The sequence below is a fragment of the Taudactylus pleione genome, unplaced genomic scaffold (genome assembly GCF_031769625.1).
Source record: "Taudactylus pleione unplaced genomic scaffold, aTauple2 ptg000484l, whole genome shotgun sequence".
In the NCBI taxonomy this organism is placed as follows: Eukaryota; Metazoa; Chordata; class Amphibia; order Anura; family Myobatrachidae; genus Taudactylus; species Taudactylus pleione.
In genome coordinates this window covers 2,207,838-2,226,282 of record NW_028284886.1, presented here as the reverse complement: position 1 = coordinate 2,226,282, position 18,445 = coordinate 2,207,838, and the positions used below count along the sequence as shown (strand labels likewise).

The 18,445-nt window shown below is 46.6% G+C and overlaps 1 protein-coding gene across 1 annotated transcript in view; it reads left to right on the top strand.

Annotated features, from left to right (window-relative positions):
• TCF25 (TCF25 ribosome quality control complex subunit) overlaps positions 1-16,729 on the top strand; it is a 77,256-nt gene extending 60,527 nt beyond the window's left edge. The window contains exons 13-18 of the mRNA XM_088449417.1: positions 1,392-1,479; positions 3,999-4,157; positions 8,368-8,458; positions 12,209-12,288; positions 13,391-13,463; positions 16,478-16,729. Of these exons, the coding sequence (XP_088305543.1) occupies positions 1,392-1,479; positions 3,999-4,157; positions 8,368-8,458; positions 12,209-12,288; positions 13,391-13,463; positions 16,478-16,642 (656 nt within the window). The 3' untranslated portion in view covers positions 16,643-16,729. The remainder of the gene's footprint in view (positions 1-1,391; positions 1,480-3,998; positions 4,158-8,367; positions 8,459-12,208; positions 12,289-13,390; positions 13,464-16,477) is intronic.
• Positions 16,730-18,445: the final 1,716 nt, after the last annotated feature.

Below are 18,445 nucleotides of genomic sequence, written 5' to 3'. Positions count from 1 at the left end.
ACCCTGTGGACCCTATGGACTTCGTAGAAACAGAGATAACAAAGGTAAGTTCTTACCATATCTCTTGTTATCCCAGCAAATTTGGGGTACGTGAAAACGGGGGCCAACATATTTTAAAGTTGCTAAAGTTAAGTTGAAAAAAAAAAACGTGAAAAATCCACCTGCCGCAAGCACCTGCAATCAAAAAAACACCTGGGGCATACTTGGGGACCCCCCCAGAGTCAAGTTCGCTAGTTTTTAACTTTGTTCCCCAACATTTTTTTTTTCCACCTCCAAATTCAAAGTGATTTTTTTTGGGTGTCCTTAAGTGTTTTTTTATTTTTTATTTTGACGCAGTTTACCTTTGGGGGACTGTCTGAAGGCTGCAGGGGGTTCCCGCAACGTTGCAACCCAAAACCCCAATTCTGCACTTTTTTCCGCCTCCTATTCATAGGCGAAACTTTTCCGCCTATTACATTGCATTGAGACGGAAAGTCTTTCAAATTGAATACGGAGTAAAGTGAAAACAGGTGAAAATTACGTCATCGCCGAAAAGTTTCCGCCAAAAACACGTGAAAACGGTCTTTTCGCCTCAAATTGAATACGGTGAATAGGCGTCAGCACCACGAAAGCTGGGATGCCGACTACATCCCTTTTGAACTTGCTGATTCTTTTTCTTAGCCCCATCGGGTTGCCTACAAAAACCTGTGACTCCAGAGTGAGATTAAGCCATGAGGGGGGCGAGTTGAGGTGCTGTTGCACTGGCAATTCGCGGCCAATGTCTCACTCTATACTCAGCGCTGTACAACATTAATGCCATTGTAGGGGTACTCACCTCTGTCACCAATTCCACTACTGCATCACCTGGCGGTATTCAGTTCAGGATAAGTCTGTACTTATTGTGCCAGAGAAGCTGACTGGACGAGCTGCACATGCCCGACCAATCATCTTCCACAGAGCGCGATGAATTCATGTATGGATGCCAGGGATTTGTTATTTATTTTTAATTCAAATACAAGGTACCCTATATATGGAGATGTCACATTAATTAACGGTGTCATTTTTCTCTTTTTTCTTTTTTTTCAGCAGAAAAAACTTTATACATTCTTAATGGTAATATTTAGCTGTTCTGTGTGGTATTCTAAGCGAGATACAGATCTTATTTTAAAATCTCTATGTCCTAGTGGCAATTGCTGTCAATAGAAAACATTTCTATGACACCTGGATCTCTTCATATAGAGCAATACACCTGGCTGCAACCTTTAGAATACATTTTTTTATTGACTTTGCATGGTAAATGACACAAGGCCGGTAGTACCCTGCTGTAATCGGTAAAATTAGCACAGAACATTAATACAAATAATGACACAAGCCATTAAATTGCTGCTTTCTCTGGTATCTCCCCGCTCTAGTTCTCCTGCCGCTCCTCGATGCCTGTGGGGTACAGCCTGACACCACTGTAACGGCACACGCGTTTTTTGGAACTGTTGCCCAAATAAGGTAAATAATAATATATATATTAAAAAAAAAAATACCTTTCAAGCTCTTTCTGTTGTACTGAGTTGTAACTTCACAGCTACATTCACCTACAAGTAGCAAAGATCTGGTATCGGTAAGATCTGGTCCGTGCTCAGAGCACCAATGTCCCTCCCCGTGTTTGAGGGACAGCACCCCTACTTCTGATCTCTCCAGGCCTTGGGGCTCAGTCAGTAGGGAAGTAGTGATAAGCTCACAGATTCTCCTTATACGGCCTGGAGAATTTCTATGCCCAGTTGCTATACATAGGTGACAGTGAGGATCCTGCCCAGGTGCTTATCACTAACCTTCCCCCCCCCCCCCCCTCCCGGTTGTGCCTAACCCTAATCCCCCTTTCCCGCACCCTAAACCTAACCCTCCCAGGGGATGCCTAACCCTAACCACCCCCCCTTGTGGTGCCTAAACCTACCCCCCGCCCCCCTCCCCGTAGCCTAACCCTCCGTGGGGGTTACATAAACCTAACCCTCCCCACCCGCAGCTAAGACCTAGGAAGCCCTGCTTACCTTCGTTCGGGATGTCGGCTGTCGGGATTTCGATGCCTATCTTTAGTCCCGGGTTGGGCTTCCACTGTCGGCATCCCGGCCGCCTATAATCTAACTGCATCCCGGTTAAATGCAATAGTCTGTGAGTTGCGGAAAGTGCAGAGAACCTTGCAATTTGTCTAAAGGTAAAACCAGATTTGTTACTATAGTACATTCTTATGAAAGGAGGTTTATGCCTGGGGAGTCTACCGCTCAGAATCTGCGCAGATTGTTTTCCCTTGTTTATAAGGCCCATGAAGGCGAGGGGGCGGGGGCCTGTGGTGGTGTCCTGGGGTGCTGCTGAGGCCTTAGACTCTTCAGACTGGGACTATCTGTAGGAGGTGTTTTCGAGATTTGGCTTGAACCTATAATTTTTACTCCACGGCTCGGGTCTGTCTGAGTTTAGGTTGGGTAAGTGCACCTGGCCCGCTCTCCCCCACGCTATTTGCACTGGCCATAGAGTCGGTGACACGACTTATAAGAGCTGAGCCTAGCATTTGTGGTCTGCAGGCAGGGGATTGTGTGGCTGCCATAGCTCTATATGCTCCTGTGCCTGACTGATGCAAGTGCTTTAATGGACAATCGCCTTCAAGAAGTTGACACTTTTCGTTGTTTCTCTGGACTTCAGATTAATTGAGTGGAGTTTGGGCCTGATTCAGCACAGATCGCAAGGCTACGTTCCCACGCACCCGCTCGCAGTGAAAATATGCTAATGAATGCGATCACACGGCAACCGCTGCACTATACCAAGACCCCATCACTGTGTAAAGCCTGCCCACTTCCCATGATATGCATCCGCAAGTCATCGGTAACATCGGAACCATTAGCACAGTTGTGGTTGACCTGACCCTACTGCACAAACTGCTACATTTCCTGTCGCCATCTAGACCTCTGCCAGCGTATGCGTAATTATGCACGCCCCTGTAATGGCGTTCAAACGCAGGGCACGCCTGAGTTCCGCCGACCACACCCCCAAACGGTCACTTCATGTCAATCACTATGTGACGGGACTGCGTGCTCACTGCGCTTGCTTCCCGATCACAACGGCCGGTTTGCGCACCGCGATGCATGCGCAGAGCACAAACATCGTGAACGCAGCCTTGCGATCCAACCTGAATAAGGCCCCTTATTCCCTTTCCACAGCTTATTCCCTATACAGCTGGACCCCCTCCCACTCTATACTTGACTACAAAGTTTGGTTACTTGGTTTAAGTGTCCTTTAACCACCAACTATGTCCAGCTTAACACTACTACCATGTAACAGTTACTGGTAGGATTAATCCGCTCATAATGGCAGGCGCCTCCTGACAGCGATATAGACACTGCATCGGATCAGTTGCGATGGCGGCAGCATTGGCCAGTCTGAGTAATCTTTAGTTTAGGCCGGCAGCTTGCCAGGCCAGGAAATCTGCGTCCACCAACGCAGATTTTGGCCTCTGAACTCCCGGAAAATGGGGGCGTCCAGGAACGCAGCCCAGACACTCCCCTGCTCTGTCCCCCATACGCGCAGTATGTCAGACATGCTGAGGCTTGGAGGATCTGGGAGCAAGATCGCAAGACCCAACCCAATAATTGGAACACTGCGTGAATACTCTCTATACCGTCCAGACATGAATCAGGCCCTGTCACCAAAATCTCGGCACTTGCTGCAACTTGTAGACTCCCGTCATAAGCGTAGATACGATGGAAATGCATCGCCGAACGTGTGCCCGCCTATTGCCGGAGCGAGATTCTTCCACAGAAGAGCAGATCTTTGGAATCCTGACATGAATTGGGTTCACGGTACAGACGCAGAAATGAGGAAAAACGAATTACTGACCTCCCAGCCTCCATCCTGACAGTCTTCCCTGCAGCTCCCCTGTGGTGATTGGCCCCCATCGCATACTCCCGCTCTTTATATAAGCTTTCTGCATCCGTCATTGGCATATAAATATGGACGTTTGTTTTGTTGTTTTTACCCAGCCAGCCAGCTGCCCTGTCCCAGTTGATCTCCCTGTATGTTGGACGATGCCACAGCCTCTGGAAGGAGCCCTCCATCATGTCCTGGCTGGAGCAGAATGTGGGGGAAGTTCTAGGCATGGTGGACAACAATGAGCCTATAGTGAAGGAGTGCGAGACCAGGTAAGAACATTTCCAGCAGCTACCTCCCGGCAATCGTGATCAAGTCTTATTTACAAGGACCCAGTGCCGGATAGGCAAGGAACAATTCCACAAAACCTAAATAAGCACAAGACAGAGGAACATATACAAGTCATGTGAGAAGAGATCCGCATCCAAGATAGGATGTGTGTAAATTCTCAGAGCAGGTATAATCATACAGCCGGGCCGGCCAAGATGTCCATCGCGATCTACCGTTAGCTCACGGAGCTCCCGCCGGTAGATCGCGACCTACTTGCTGCAGCAACTGGCAACGCTGGTCTCTGAAGCGATCAGAGACTAAAGAAGCCTCTAATAGTTTCAGAGGCCAGTGATGCAGTACTGCACAGGGGAGTGGGGCCTGTTCTACACTGGGAGGGGGCACAGCATAAGGGGCACTACTAGGGGCAAAACATAAGGGGCACAACTACATGGGCATTGCATAATGGGCTCTAATACAAAGGGCTTTGCGTAATGGGCTCTAATACAGGCACAATTACAGGGGCACTGCATAATGAGCTCTAATACAGAGGACATTGCATAATGTGCTCTAATACAGGGGGAACTGCATAATGTGCTCTAATACAGAGGACATTGCATAATGTGCTCTAATACAGGGGGAACTGCATAATGTGCTCTAATACAGAGGACATTGCATAATGTGCTCTAATACAGGGGGAACTGCATAATGGGCACAATTACAGGGGCACTGCATAAGGGGCTCTAATAGAAGAGGCATTGCATAATGGGCTCTAATACAGGGGGCATTGCATAATGGGCTCTAATACAGGGGGCATTGCATAATGGGCTCTAATACAGGGGCACTGCATAATGAGCTCTAATACAGAGGACATTGCATAATGTGCTCTAATACATAGGACATTGCATAATGTGCTCTAATACAGGGGGAACTGCATAATGGGCACAATTACAGGGGCACTGCATAAGGGGCTCTATTACAAGAGGCATTGCATAATGGGCTCTAATACAGGGGGCATTGCATAATGGGCTCTAATAAAGGGGGCATTGCATAATGGCTCTAATACAGGGGGCATTGCATAATGTGCTCTAATACAGGGGGCATTGCATAATGGGCTCTAATACAGGGGGCATTGCATAATGGGCTCTAATACAGGGGGCATTGCATAATGTGCTCTAATACAGGGGGCATTGCATAATGTGCTCTAATAAAGGGGGCATTGCATGATGGCTCTAATACAGGGGGCATTGCATAATGTGCTCTAATACAGGGGGAATTGCATAATGTGCTCTAATCACAAGAAAGAGAGAAAGAGAAAACAGAAACTCCTTTGTTTGGGGCACACTGCGTTACAAAAATAGTAAAAATTAACTTTTATCTCAGAGAATTAAAAAATGTTACAACTCAGATACATCATGTCAATGGTTGATTCAATCAAAGAAATATAATATGATCCTATATGTCTAGTTAGCAACAGGGGACATCAAGGTGCTTGGTGCAATCGAATATATATACACATAAATATGTCCTTTAAGGATATATATCCTGCTCATTAAATAAATATAGTAACAATAAATAAATAGTTAGTTAATGAATTAATAAATATAGTCAAAAACAAAAATAAATATATACAGAGAAAAATCAAAGTGCTAGTGCAAATGAGAAATTGATCAGGAAAACTCAATCAATAACATGTGTGTGCAAATGTGAGCAATAGATAAAGCAAAAATAGGCAGTCAATTGATAATTTGATAATTAAATATAAACACACAGAAGGTATGTGTCAACAAACTGGATAATTAGCAATTAGTGTCAAAAGTGCTAGTGCTATTTAGAGAGATCCTATATCAGAAACACAATAAACATATATGTGCAAAAGTAGGTGGTGACTGTCATCATACCACCAAATATTAATTTCACTGGTCCAAATACAAAGTACAGCGTACTGATATCTCACTTGATGCAGACAGAAAAATACACATAAGTCACATAAGATATATATAGTAAAAACTTGTCCTCTTGAGCAAGTGATATAGCGTTATCATATTGGTGTAAATACATTCATCATTAATTAATAGAACACAGTTAATAGGTAAGAAATACAGTACAGTAGGCGAAAATAAAATCAAATATGGAAGAAATGTCACCAATTGATCAATTACTGCCTATACTAATGGATGCAGTAATAACACGGACCTGACAGTCCTGTGATTGCAAGATGTCTTTTGAGGCATCCCTCATTAACCATAGATTGCCCCCATAGTAGATTAGAAATAAAGTGCCTGTGCGTTTATAGGGAGATAGGGATCTGTTATTGCCAGTCCTACATCTGCATAGGACTGGGAATGAGAGTCCCTGTCCAATAACACAGTGAAGTATAGGAAGCACTCTCTCTGCTGTCAGCGCGGGCAGTGTAACCCCCCTGTTACCGTGGTATTGCAGGGTGGGAATAACAGAGCCTGCAGCTGATGAGAGTCTGGTGAAAATAGAGTAGGACAGAGATACCTGATACACTTAGCGGGGAGAGTAGCCTGGACTGCCGTCCGTATGATCCGGAGTGCCTGTGCGCACAGGTGCTCCTGTGGCCTGACGCGCGTTTCACCAAAAAGGGCTTTTTCAAGAGGGCTCCTCTTGAAAAAGCCCTTTAGGCGAAACGCGCATCGGGCCACGGGAGCACCTGTGCTAAACATCATGTGATATCTCTTATTTACATTGGATTTGTTATATATCTGGGGAATCTTTATTTGACCTGTGCTGCGTTCTTCCCCCCTCCCCCCTTTTTTTCCCATACATTATTCATAATGTGCTCTAATACAGGGGGCATTGCATAATGTGCGCTAATACAGGGGGGCATTGCATAATGTGCTCTAATACAGGGGGGCATTGCATAATGTGCTCTAATACAGGGGGCATTGCATAATGTGCTCTAATACAGGGGGGCATTGCATAATGTGCTCTAATACAGGGGGGCATTGCATAATGTGCGCTAATACAGGGGGCATTGCATAATGTGCGCTAATACAGGGGGGCATTGCATAATGTGCTCTAATACAGGGGGCATTGCATAATGTGCTCTAATACAAATAAAATAAAAATGCATAGTCGGCTTTAATACAGGGGGAACTGCATAATGGGCACAACTACTGGCGGCATTGCGTAAAGGGCACTAATACTGGGGGCACTACTACTGGGGGCATTGCATAAAGGGCACTACTACTGGGGGCACTGCATAAAGGGCACTACTACTGGGGGCACTGCATAAAGGGCACTGGATAAGGGGCACTACTGCAGTGGGCATTGTATAAGGGGCATTACTGTGGGCATTGTGTATAAGGGGCACTACTGAGTGTAGTAACGTGAATAAGGGACACTACTATGTGGTGTAATGTGAATAAGATTGTGCTGCTGTGTGGAGTAATTTGAATTGGGGTCACTATGTGTGATTTCGTCAGGACAGTCCCCACGTCCCTTCCTGTGAGATCACTCCCCCTTTTTGCGTACCACGCCCCCTTTTTTGTGTACCACGCCCCCTATTTCGGACTCGGTAGATCACAAAAGGTTTTTAGTTTTAAAAGTAGGTCCCGGAGTCCAAAAGTCTGGCCACCCCGGTCATACCGTTACAGAGGAGCAACCGAAGGATAGTATGTGACTGGGTAATGGGGGTAAGGCCCAACATTTGTACCTTTTCAAAATACAGATTTTTTCCTACCTTTTCACACCCTCGGGGGTTGCGCACAAAAAAACACGAATCTGATGTAGTAAATCCGTTGCAAGTGTAATTCGCAGTACGAGTTCCCTGTGCGAATGTCTCGCAGGACCCGACTCGCACCTCATGTGATTGACCCCCAAAAGTGAAGGAATAACATAACCCTATTACAAATGATAGTGAATGTGATCAGTATAAAAGCACTCGGCCGGCCTTTATATGGTCTTAGAGCTTCTAATAGGCTAAAAGCTTCATGGAAGTGCGTTACCCAATGTATCACTTGCTGAAGTCTGTGAGTCCCGGTAGGTATTGGGGTAATGCTGCTCCATCTGTCACACACTGTATCTAAGGGCTCCGGGAGGAGTGTATACAGCTTAGAACAACAGCCCATTGATGACATGAAAGCGTCCTCTTTGGATTGGGAGAGCAGCATCACCCCGTGCTACAAGATCATGAAAGGCTTCAAATTGTTTTCCTAATCTCTAAATATAAACTTTTTCCATTGCCAGGAGGAAGACTCGCTATCAGAGTGCCCCCAGGAACGTACATCGTCATGTCATCTTGTCTGAGATCAAGGGGGCGAACTCTGCGCTGCCTCTGGTGAGCATCAGGCTGGCTCCGTGTGAGATCTCTCCAGGGGCTTTTCCAACTCTCACAGTTATGGTGTCCTTAGTATGTAAATATCTGCTTAGGCTTACCTCATTATGTCACAAGATGCCCTTTATCATACTCCTGTATTCTTAGCCCTGTTCATTCCTCTCTGCCCGACACACACACACACACACACACACACACACACACACACACACACACCCCCCCCCCCCCCCCCCATCCCCGCAGGGTGGAATTAAGGTATGTGGGAGCCACAGGGCAACTAACTTGTGGTGATATATTGTGCTCCAGCCCTACCTTGTATGTTTTGTATTGTGCTCACATTAAATCACACAAACCCCCTCCCGCTATCTCCATATTGTGGTTCCCCTCACCCCAGTGGTTAAGTTACCTAAGGCCGTCCTCTTGTGCTCCTTTGTTTGTGGAACGCTCCTCAAAAATCCTCCAGTCTCCACTAACCAGCAGCGCTGCAACGTCATTACATAACGCCCGGGCCGCTGCTAGGAGCCAGGCCCGGAAACAGGTAGCACCTGCCAGTGGGGATACGGGCGCCTAAATAGCCACCATCAGAGCAGTGATTGCAGCCCTGTGGGAGCAAAACTTGGGTGGGAGCACCACATATAATCCGTCACTGCCCCCCACCCCATCACACACTATTATCCCTCTCTTCACTCCCCATTCCACCTTTCCCTCTCTTCTCCTCCCTTTCATCCAGTGGCGGACCCCCACCCCGGTGTAACACTTCCATCCTGTCCACTACTGCTGTCTCTGCTCTAACAGCGTAACAGAGCACCGGTGTGCGGCACAGCTGGGCAAGGGGAGAGCAGAGACACTGGCAGCAGCCTCCCTGGACTCTGCCCAGCACATAGCAGTATGTGCTGGGTTGGGCTGGGGGGGCAGCAGCAGTAGTCTCTGCTCTCTCACTGCCCTGATGTTGCTGCCCACCAGCGCTCCGCTACGGTGCTAGAGCAGACACAGCGATACTGGGCAGGCAGAAGGGAGGTGGTATCCCCATCCCTGCTGATCCGCCACTGTCTCCCTCTCCTCAATCCCCCACCACCACCTGTTCCTCTCTTTTCCACACCAGTTTTCCCTTTCTTACCAACCCCCACACAGTTACTTACCTTCTCCCCACAACTATCGTTGTTCTAAAGAGGTACAGTCAGGTGCATAAATATTGGGACATTGACAGAATTTTCATATTTTGGCCTCTATTCACCACCACAATGGCTTTGAAATGAAACAAACAAGATGTGCTTTAACTGCAGACTTTCAGATTTAATTTGAGGGTAATTACATCCAAATCACGTGAACGGTGTAGGAATTACAACGGTTTCTATATGTGCCTCCCACTTTTTAAGGGGCCAAAAGTAATGGGACTATCAACTCAAAAGCTATTTCATGGACAGGTGTGGGCTATTCCCTCGTTATTTCATTATCAATTAAGCAGGTAAAAGGTCTGGAGTTGATTCTAGGTGTGACATTTGCATTTGGAATTAGTTGCTGTCGACTCTCAATATGAGATCCAAAGAGCTGTCACTATCAGTGAAGCAAGCCATCATTAGGCTGAAAAATCAAAACAAACCCATCAGAGAGATAGCAAAAACATTGTGTGGCCAAATCAACTGTTTGGAACATTCTTAAAAAGAAAGAACGCACCGGAGAGCTCAGCAACACCAATAGACCCGGAAGACCACAGAAAACAACTGTGGTGGATGACAGAAGAATTATTTCCCCGGTGAAGAAAAACCCCTTCAACTACAGTTGGCCAAATCAAGAACACTCTCCAGGAGGTAGGTGTATATGTGTCAAAGTCAACAATCAAGAGAAGACTGAAGAGAGTCTATAGACTCTATATTCAAGAGTGAATATAGAGGGTTCACCACAAGATGTAAACCATTGGTGAGCCACAAAAAACAGGAAGACCAGATTAGAGTTTGTCAAACAACATCTAAAAAAGCCATTACAGTTCTGGAACAACATCCTATGGAGAGATGAGACAAAGATCAACTTGTACCAGAGTGATGGGAAGAGAAGAGTATGGAGAAGGAAAGGAACTGCTCATGATCCAAAACATACCACCTCATCAGTGAAGCATGGTGGTGGTAGTGTCATGGCGTGGGCATGTATGGCTGCCAATGGAACTGGTTCCCTTGTATTTATTGATGATGTGACTGCTGACAAAAGCAGCAGAATGAATTCTGAAGTGTTTCAGGCAATATTATATGCTCATATTCAGTCAAATGCTTCAGAACTCATTGGACGGCTCTTCACAGTGCAGATGGACAATGACCCGAAGCATACTGCAAAAGCAACCAAAGAGGTTTTTAAGGCTAAAAAGTGGAATGTTATGCAATGGCCAAGTCAATCCCCTGACCTGAATCCGATTGAGCATGCATTTCACTTGATGAAGACAAAACTGAAGGGAAAATGCCCCAAGAACAAGCAGGAACTGAAGACATTTACAGTAGAGGCCTGGCAGAGCATCACCAGGGATGAAACCCAGCGTCTGGTGATGTCTATGCATTCCAGACTTCACGCTGTAATTGCCTGCAAAGGATTTGCAACAAAGTATTAAAAAGTGAAAGTTAGATTTAGGATTGTTTAGTTTGTCCCATTACTTTTGGCCCCTTAAAAAGTAGGAGGCACATATAGAAACCGTTGTAATTCCTACACCGTTCACGTGATTTGGATGTAATTACCCTCAAATTAAATCTGAAAGTCTGCAGTTAAAGCACATCTTGTTTGTTTCATTTCAAAACCATTGTGTTGGTGATTAGAGGCCAAAATATGAAAATTCTGTCAATGTCCCAATATTTATGCACCTGACTGTACGTACTGTTCTATAGGAGGTACGTATCGTTCTAGAAGAGGTACGTATCGTTCTAGAAGAGGTACGTATCGTTCTAGAAGAGGTACATGTAGTTCTAAAAGAGGTACGTATCGTTCTAGAAGAGGTACGTATCATTCTAGAAGAGGTACATATATGTGAGCGTTCCTTATTCCGCCTTCCAGAACTGAAATTAAATGTTCTCTATTTGAACAGATTTTCTGTCTAGATCAGGTTTTAAAGGGTTCATCCCCAAAGTAATATCATTTTGAAGGGCTTAATAAACCTAAATTAGATGGTGAAAAAATTGTTTAATGGGTTTGAGACATGAACCTGGCTATTGCTTTGCCCGTGTGTTGTAATAAAGGGCCTGATTCAGATATCGGATATACCATCGGGTTTCCGTACATATCCGATGATGGGGCATCTGTGCATGCGCGGGTCCTGCGGTCACGGCTGCAGTGGCCCCTGAGCCGGAGTCTGTCAATCAGTTTGGGGTCGGGGGCTGAGCTGGGTTCCTGACAGGCTTCTGTTTCCTGGGAGTGCCGAGGCCAGGATCTTTGTCGTAGGATGCAGATTTCCTGGCCTCGCAAGTGGCCGGGAGCCGGCCAGACGCAGCCTGATCAAAGCAGCAACCATCACAACCGGTGATCCAAAGCCGCGTCTAGGGACGCTGCACTGGGATCGCAGATGCATGCAGGAGATGTCTGTGTCCTTCTTCAGACGCCTCCTGCTGCATTAGCACATTAGTTAGACGGTATCGCACCACCTTTTCCTTGTAGCTGTACAATACCGTCCACATCTGAACCAGACCCAAAGACTCTTGTGCTCAGCAGTCAATTGATTACATTTTTTATTTTTTAAATGTTCTATTTTACCAAACTGTTCTAATTGTGTCCCGCCTTCAGGAAGTGACATCACAGCCTGTGCTCAGCTTCGATCCTCTTCCTCCGCTGGATTCTGTTGTGACCTATACACGGCCTGAAAGGTGAGTATGATGGCGGAATGCTTCTTCCCAGGATCCTGTTTGCCTGGAGCATTAAACAGTTTGTGATTTTTGAAATAAAGTACTGTAATAATTTAAAAGCTGCAGCACATTTGGCATAGTAGATAGCATTACTGAGGTCTTGGGTTTCATTCCCACGTATCTGGGTGGAGTTTGTATGTTTTCCTCGTTTTCGCGTGGTCCTCCAAAAACATTCTGGTAGGTTCATTGGATACTGGCAAAGACAAAATAACCCTAGTGTACAGTATGGGAGTGTATATGTTTTAGGGAATATAGATTGGGGCAGGGACTGATGTGAATAATGGAAATAGTCGATGTAAAGCGCTGCGTAATATGAGTGCGCTATAAATATAGCTGTTATTAAATCAAAGCTGAGCCTACTTTTGGCTAATTTTTAATACACTGTTCCTGTGAAGTTACAAGTATTAGTGGGTACCTGTACCAGTCTAAGCTATTTAAAAAATCTCTGGATTGTTGTCATAGACCATGGGGGTTTTCAACTCTTGACCTCAAGCTCCTTCAACAGGTCATGTTTTCAGGATTTCTGTTGGTGGAAAAAGATGGACTCTGCAAAATAGATTAACTCATCTGTGTGTAATTAAAGAAACTTTAGAAAGCATGACCTGATGGGGAGGTACTTATGGATTGGAATTGAGAATTGTCGTAGATAACCAGTAACAATATGTGTTGTTTGCAGACTTACCCCAGCACATAAGCCACATCTTACCTGATGTCAGGGATCTATATCTATGGATACGGTGTGAATTCCCTCCTGACATAAGGACATGTCATACGTTGGTGGCTCTAACAGCCAGTGTTATTAGAATTGTCCCTGTATCTTCCCTGTTGGGTGGATGTGGGTATGTGCAGGGGGAGTGAGGGAGTTTGGTAGCGGTCAGTGGGTGAGGGGATAGGGCTGGTAGCACTGCTGCAAATAGCTTTGTGGTGATCGTCACTTTGTAAATGTGCCATTTCTCTCTTCATGAACTTGTCGTCACTGCAGATCTTTTTACTAGACACATCGTTACTGTATAATGCTGTTTGTTGTCGCTGTTTGTATAATAGCTTTTTATTCAATCTGCAGGACACACCGGCCTTCTAATGAAGGGACCCTGTCTCTGTTCTTTAGATCCCTTTTGCCAAATTTTAACTTGCAGGTAGGTTTCATACTCGTACCACGTTTATTATTATTTTCAGTGCCCATTTGGAAATCCCCATGTAGTAAGTTACTGAGTGCGAGTGGGGGCTACTTATCGGAGGCACGATGAAGCGCGTACACTTATCGAAGGAATGACGGGAAAATGTGGACCCCTTGTTGGTGCAACAGGTTCCATCCCGAAGCTTTATCTACAGTTTTAAATACAAATCTTTCATTGCACTTATTGCTATCCCCTAACTCTCCCTGTGTTATAACCTGTTGTGCTTAAGGTAGAATATATTCTTGTAAAAGTCAAAATTTGATTGATCGTTTCCATTGTTTTGTTCTGTTTCATGTTGAATGATGTTACATTTCCTCTATACCACAATGCAAATAATCGCCTCCATCCTGGCATTTAGTGCAATGGTTTCAATGTTTAACGGGTGTGTTTCCTACCAGTTGTTAATTAATGTTCTGTTTAATCAAACTTGCTCTAACTTGCTGGTTAGAAAAGTGAAAAGGTAACCATTTTATAGAAGCCGCAATTAAAGGACAGAGAGCTAGGGTTTCCGTTACACCTCTAGGTGCCGAGGCCTGGGGAACATTCCATTATAGCCATCATGATCCCCTACCCCGCAGTTTATTTTCTCTACACCCAACTACAGGGGGCATTGCAGAGGGGGGGCAACTACTGGGAGCATTGCTTTATGGGCACAATTAAGCAATGTCCCCAGTAGTTGTGCCCCTTCTGCAATGCTGCCTGTAGTCTTGTCCACTAATGTAGTGCCCCCAGTACTAGCTCCCCCTCCCCGTCCACACCCCTATGAAGAAACTTACCTGTCTTCATGCTGGCACCGCTCCACGCCGTCAGGGCTCCCGAGTCCCGCCGCCACTGCTGCTGACGATCCTCTGCTGGCTGGATCCAGCAGGCACACGGGTGACTTCATGACGTCACCCGTGAACTTATTCACTGGGAACGTCGGCCTCTGAAGCGATCGGAGGCTTCTTTAGTCTCTGATCGCTTCAGAGACCAGCGTTCTCAGTACCAGTTGGGATCTGTCGAGCCAGGAGACGCAAGGGAAACACAAAAGGGCCGCATGTGGCTCGAGAGCCGCGGGTTGGCCACCCATGTTCTAGAAGGTGCTAGTTAAATGTTAAGTAGAATCTGATTGGTTGCTATGGGCAGCATCTCCACTTCTAAAAACTATCACTCAAATATACCCCTAAGAGTTATATAGTGGGAGGAGCAGGGTCTCCAGCAGCACAGAGTATATTAGGAGATTAGTGATGTGAGGACAACGCTGCATGTGACAGGGGCAGTGACATGAGAGATATACTGGAAGGAGCGTGTCCCAAGCAGCACAGAGTATATTAGGAGATGAGGGATGCGTCAGTGAGGAAATGGTTGCATGTGACATGAGAGATATAGTGGGAGGAGCAGGGTCCCCAGCAGCACAGAGTATATTAGGAGATGAGGGATGCGTCAGTGAGGACATGGTTGCATGTGACAGGGGCCGTGACATGAGAGATATAGTGGGAGGAGCAGTGTCCCCAGCAGCACAGCGTATATTAGGAGATGAGTGATGTGTCAGTGAGGACATGGTTGCATATGACCTTGGCAGTGACATGAGAGATATAGTGGGAGGAGCAGGGTCCCCAGCAGCACAGAGTATATCAGGAGATGAGTGATTTGTTAGTGAGGACAGGGCTGCATGTGACAGGGGCAGTGACATGATGTGAGAAGGGGAATAGGGGCAGCAGGAAGCCACAGACTGAGACTTGTATAGTGGGAGGAGCAGTGTCCCCAGCAGCACAGAGTATATTAGGAGATGAGTGATGCGTCAGTGAGGACATATTTGCTTGTGACATGAGAGATATAGTGGGAGGAGCAGGGTCCCCAGCAGCACAGAGTATATCAGGAAAAGATTAGTGATGCGTTAGTGAGGACAGGGCTGCATGTGACAGGAGTAGTGACATGATGTGAGGAGGGGAATGGAGGATGGAAACCACAGCTACTGGAAGGAGCATGGTCTCCCTGCAGCACAGAGAAGTGAGGGTCTCATTCAGACCCGCTCACAAGCGCAGGACGCTCGCAAGCGGGTCAATGTTACCGCAATGCGCACGACGGAGGGAGCTCCGTCGTGCGCATGCGCGAGACCCGGACAGCGACAGCCGAGCTGTTGCTCCGGGTCTCGCACCAAAGGGGGCGTGCTGTCGATGGTGACCCCCGTCTGGGTCCGGCCCCACTGACATCACTAGTGATGTCAGTGGGAGTGATTTTGGCTCTGATAGAGCCAAAATCAATCCAGGGCTTGCGGCCACGAGATCCTACCGCAGGGTCTCGTCGCAGGCCCGATGGTCGCGATGGTCTTGACCATCGCGACCATCATCATGGACGCTCGCATAAGCTGTGGGTGGTAACCCACAGCTATGCGAGCGTCCAAAAGGCCGCTCCACATTTAAGTAGGACGGCCCTGGTTCAGAGCGAGCGCTCTGGTCAGAGCGTCCGGCTCTGAATCAGGGCCTGAGGGTGCTGTCAATCTGATGTGGAAAGTTACTTCATGCTGCAATTTGTCTGCTGGTTGGTTTTTTTGTTTTTGATGTAAGTCACAAAATGAAAGGAAAGTTACCAGAGACTGTCTCCCTGTTCCTGCTATGCATTGCAGTGCTTCTATGAGAGCCTTGCCCAGCAGTCATGTATCACGTGGTGAGGGAGTCTGCCAGTACACCCGTCCCTGCTAAATAGTCTTCTCATAGCCGCTAATAGTCTCTAGCAGTCATAGGTGGAGAAGTTAGAACAGCTGCAGCTCTATCTACATCTATGTCACTATTACCATGGTATAAATGTTGGCTGTCGTGCAAAATCGGAACCCGTTCAAAATAGAACTATACCTTTTATTAGATCTGTTTGAGCCGGTATAAATAAATAGTTATGGTGATTGTGTTCCTGTAAGAATCCTATGGTGGAGGAAAGATGGGAGTGGTCTGAGAAGCCGCAGATTACGTAATGATGCTATTACTATTGTTTCACAGGGGGAAGCCTTGGCGGCGGGCGATGAGGCTGGGGCGGTGCAGGACTTGAATCGAGGTGTGAACAGACTCATGGCAGCCATGAGAGACATGCTGGCCAACATCCAGTTTCAGGAACCCCCACGAGAAGACAACCAGGACGAGGAGGCAGACGCAGAGTGGGACTAAGCCGGGACACGTCTTGCTGCTTTTCCCACATCCTGACCGCACTTTTGTTGGCAAACTGTACAGTGAAATAAACAGAAACAGACTATACAGCTGTGGTCTGAGTACTGATGAATTGCAGGCGATGTCTTTGTGGGTAGAATCGTCTTAACGCTGTTGTTGTGTCGTGTTTGTACCATTCCCCGCAGTGCTGGCCGCGGTCACATGACTTCCGCTCGTCCTCCATTAAAACCATGTGAGTGTCCTGCATACCCCATGAAGTGTGAAGCACTCGACTGGTTAATAACTCTCATGTGAGGCTCAGAGACCCCTTCAGAATTAGAGCCAGTCACACGGGAAACATGAAACAAGGTTTGTTCCACTGCTGAACTTCTGTGACTCCGGCCTCAGTTGGTGCCGCTGACTGGTATCGTGGTCCTGGCTTGCCGTCCCCTGTGTAGGGAGTGAGCGAGGCCTCTGGGTGCGGAACACAGGAACCGGATTACTGAGAATATCCCGGGGATGCGGCTGCATTTTATCCTAGATAATTCGGTCAATGCCTGTGAGTGCTTTCTTTAGAAAACATCAGGTACAAGCAGAGAAAGGAGTACCGTCTCATTCTCTACACGCCTGCTGCATATACAAGGGCAGAGGCAGAATAAATCAGACTCTCATTGCTCCATAGAGACCTGCATGGATTAAAGTGTGTGTGCTTAGGTCCAGGCTTGCATAGGACTCATTTGCATGAACACGCCCTCACTAAGCTTATGCCTACATGAGAACGCCCCTTTCCTCCCCTGCCCCACCTCTCTGGTTGTAAGTGTCGTACCAACAAAATACGTGCGACTAAGCGTTGCCTGTAATTGCATGCGGCCACTCTCGGAGCTTGTGCAGTGTGAACACACGCAAGTACTAGTGTATGTTCAATGCGGCATCACCCCCCATAGTGCTCAAGTAAAGAAGCCTATTACTCTTTCTAGTCTCTTGGTTGTGGGCACCTACTAGCAGAGCCGGATTAAAGTTTGTGGGGGCCTCAGGGCAACTAGATTAAGGGGTCCCTACTGATAAAAATGCCAGTATGATACGCTGGTGGTGTTACTGAAAGTATTGTGTGTGAATACTCCCAGCAACACACGTGTTACACTGTAGTGCCAACAGTTCACATTATGCCACACAGAAACCCCAGTTCACATATGCCATAGTGCCCCCACGCTGGTGATGTAGCTGTGTGTTGGGGCCCCTGGGTGACAGCCAAAGCAGCCCTGTTGTTACTATTTTATTACTCCTGCCAGCGCACAGCGGCTCATACAAGCTGTCACCTGCGCCCCTTGGAGGCAGCTGTATGAGTTCTGGTGTCAACCAACATTCATAACCGAGCAGCCTATACATAATATTAGTAATCAAAAAAATAAACAAAAATTAATCCACATGAATATAAAACAATCGAACATATAATAGAAAAAAAAATCTACTTACAATAGATCGATTAGCGACCACAGTACAAACAAAAGACGTAACCAGTGTAAAACCAATGCCACGTAAGGCTAGGTATACATCAGAACAAAATGTTTCCCAGCCAAACCGATGCACGATGGAAAGATATACCGGGCGGTCGTACACACTGCATGAACCGGTGTAGGGCCGTCCTGCAGTCGTCATCGGCGCGACGTCGTCCCATCTGACATGCAGTACATCAGATGGGACGTCGTCACTGATGACGCATGTGATTGAGGGTACACACTAAGTCACATGGACGATATACTGCTCTGATCTGCGGAGGAAGAAAAATATCGTACAATATATCAGCCTAACCCTATTAGGCATTTC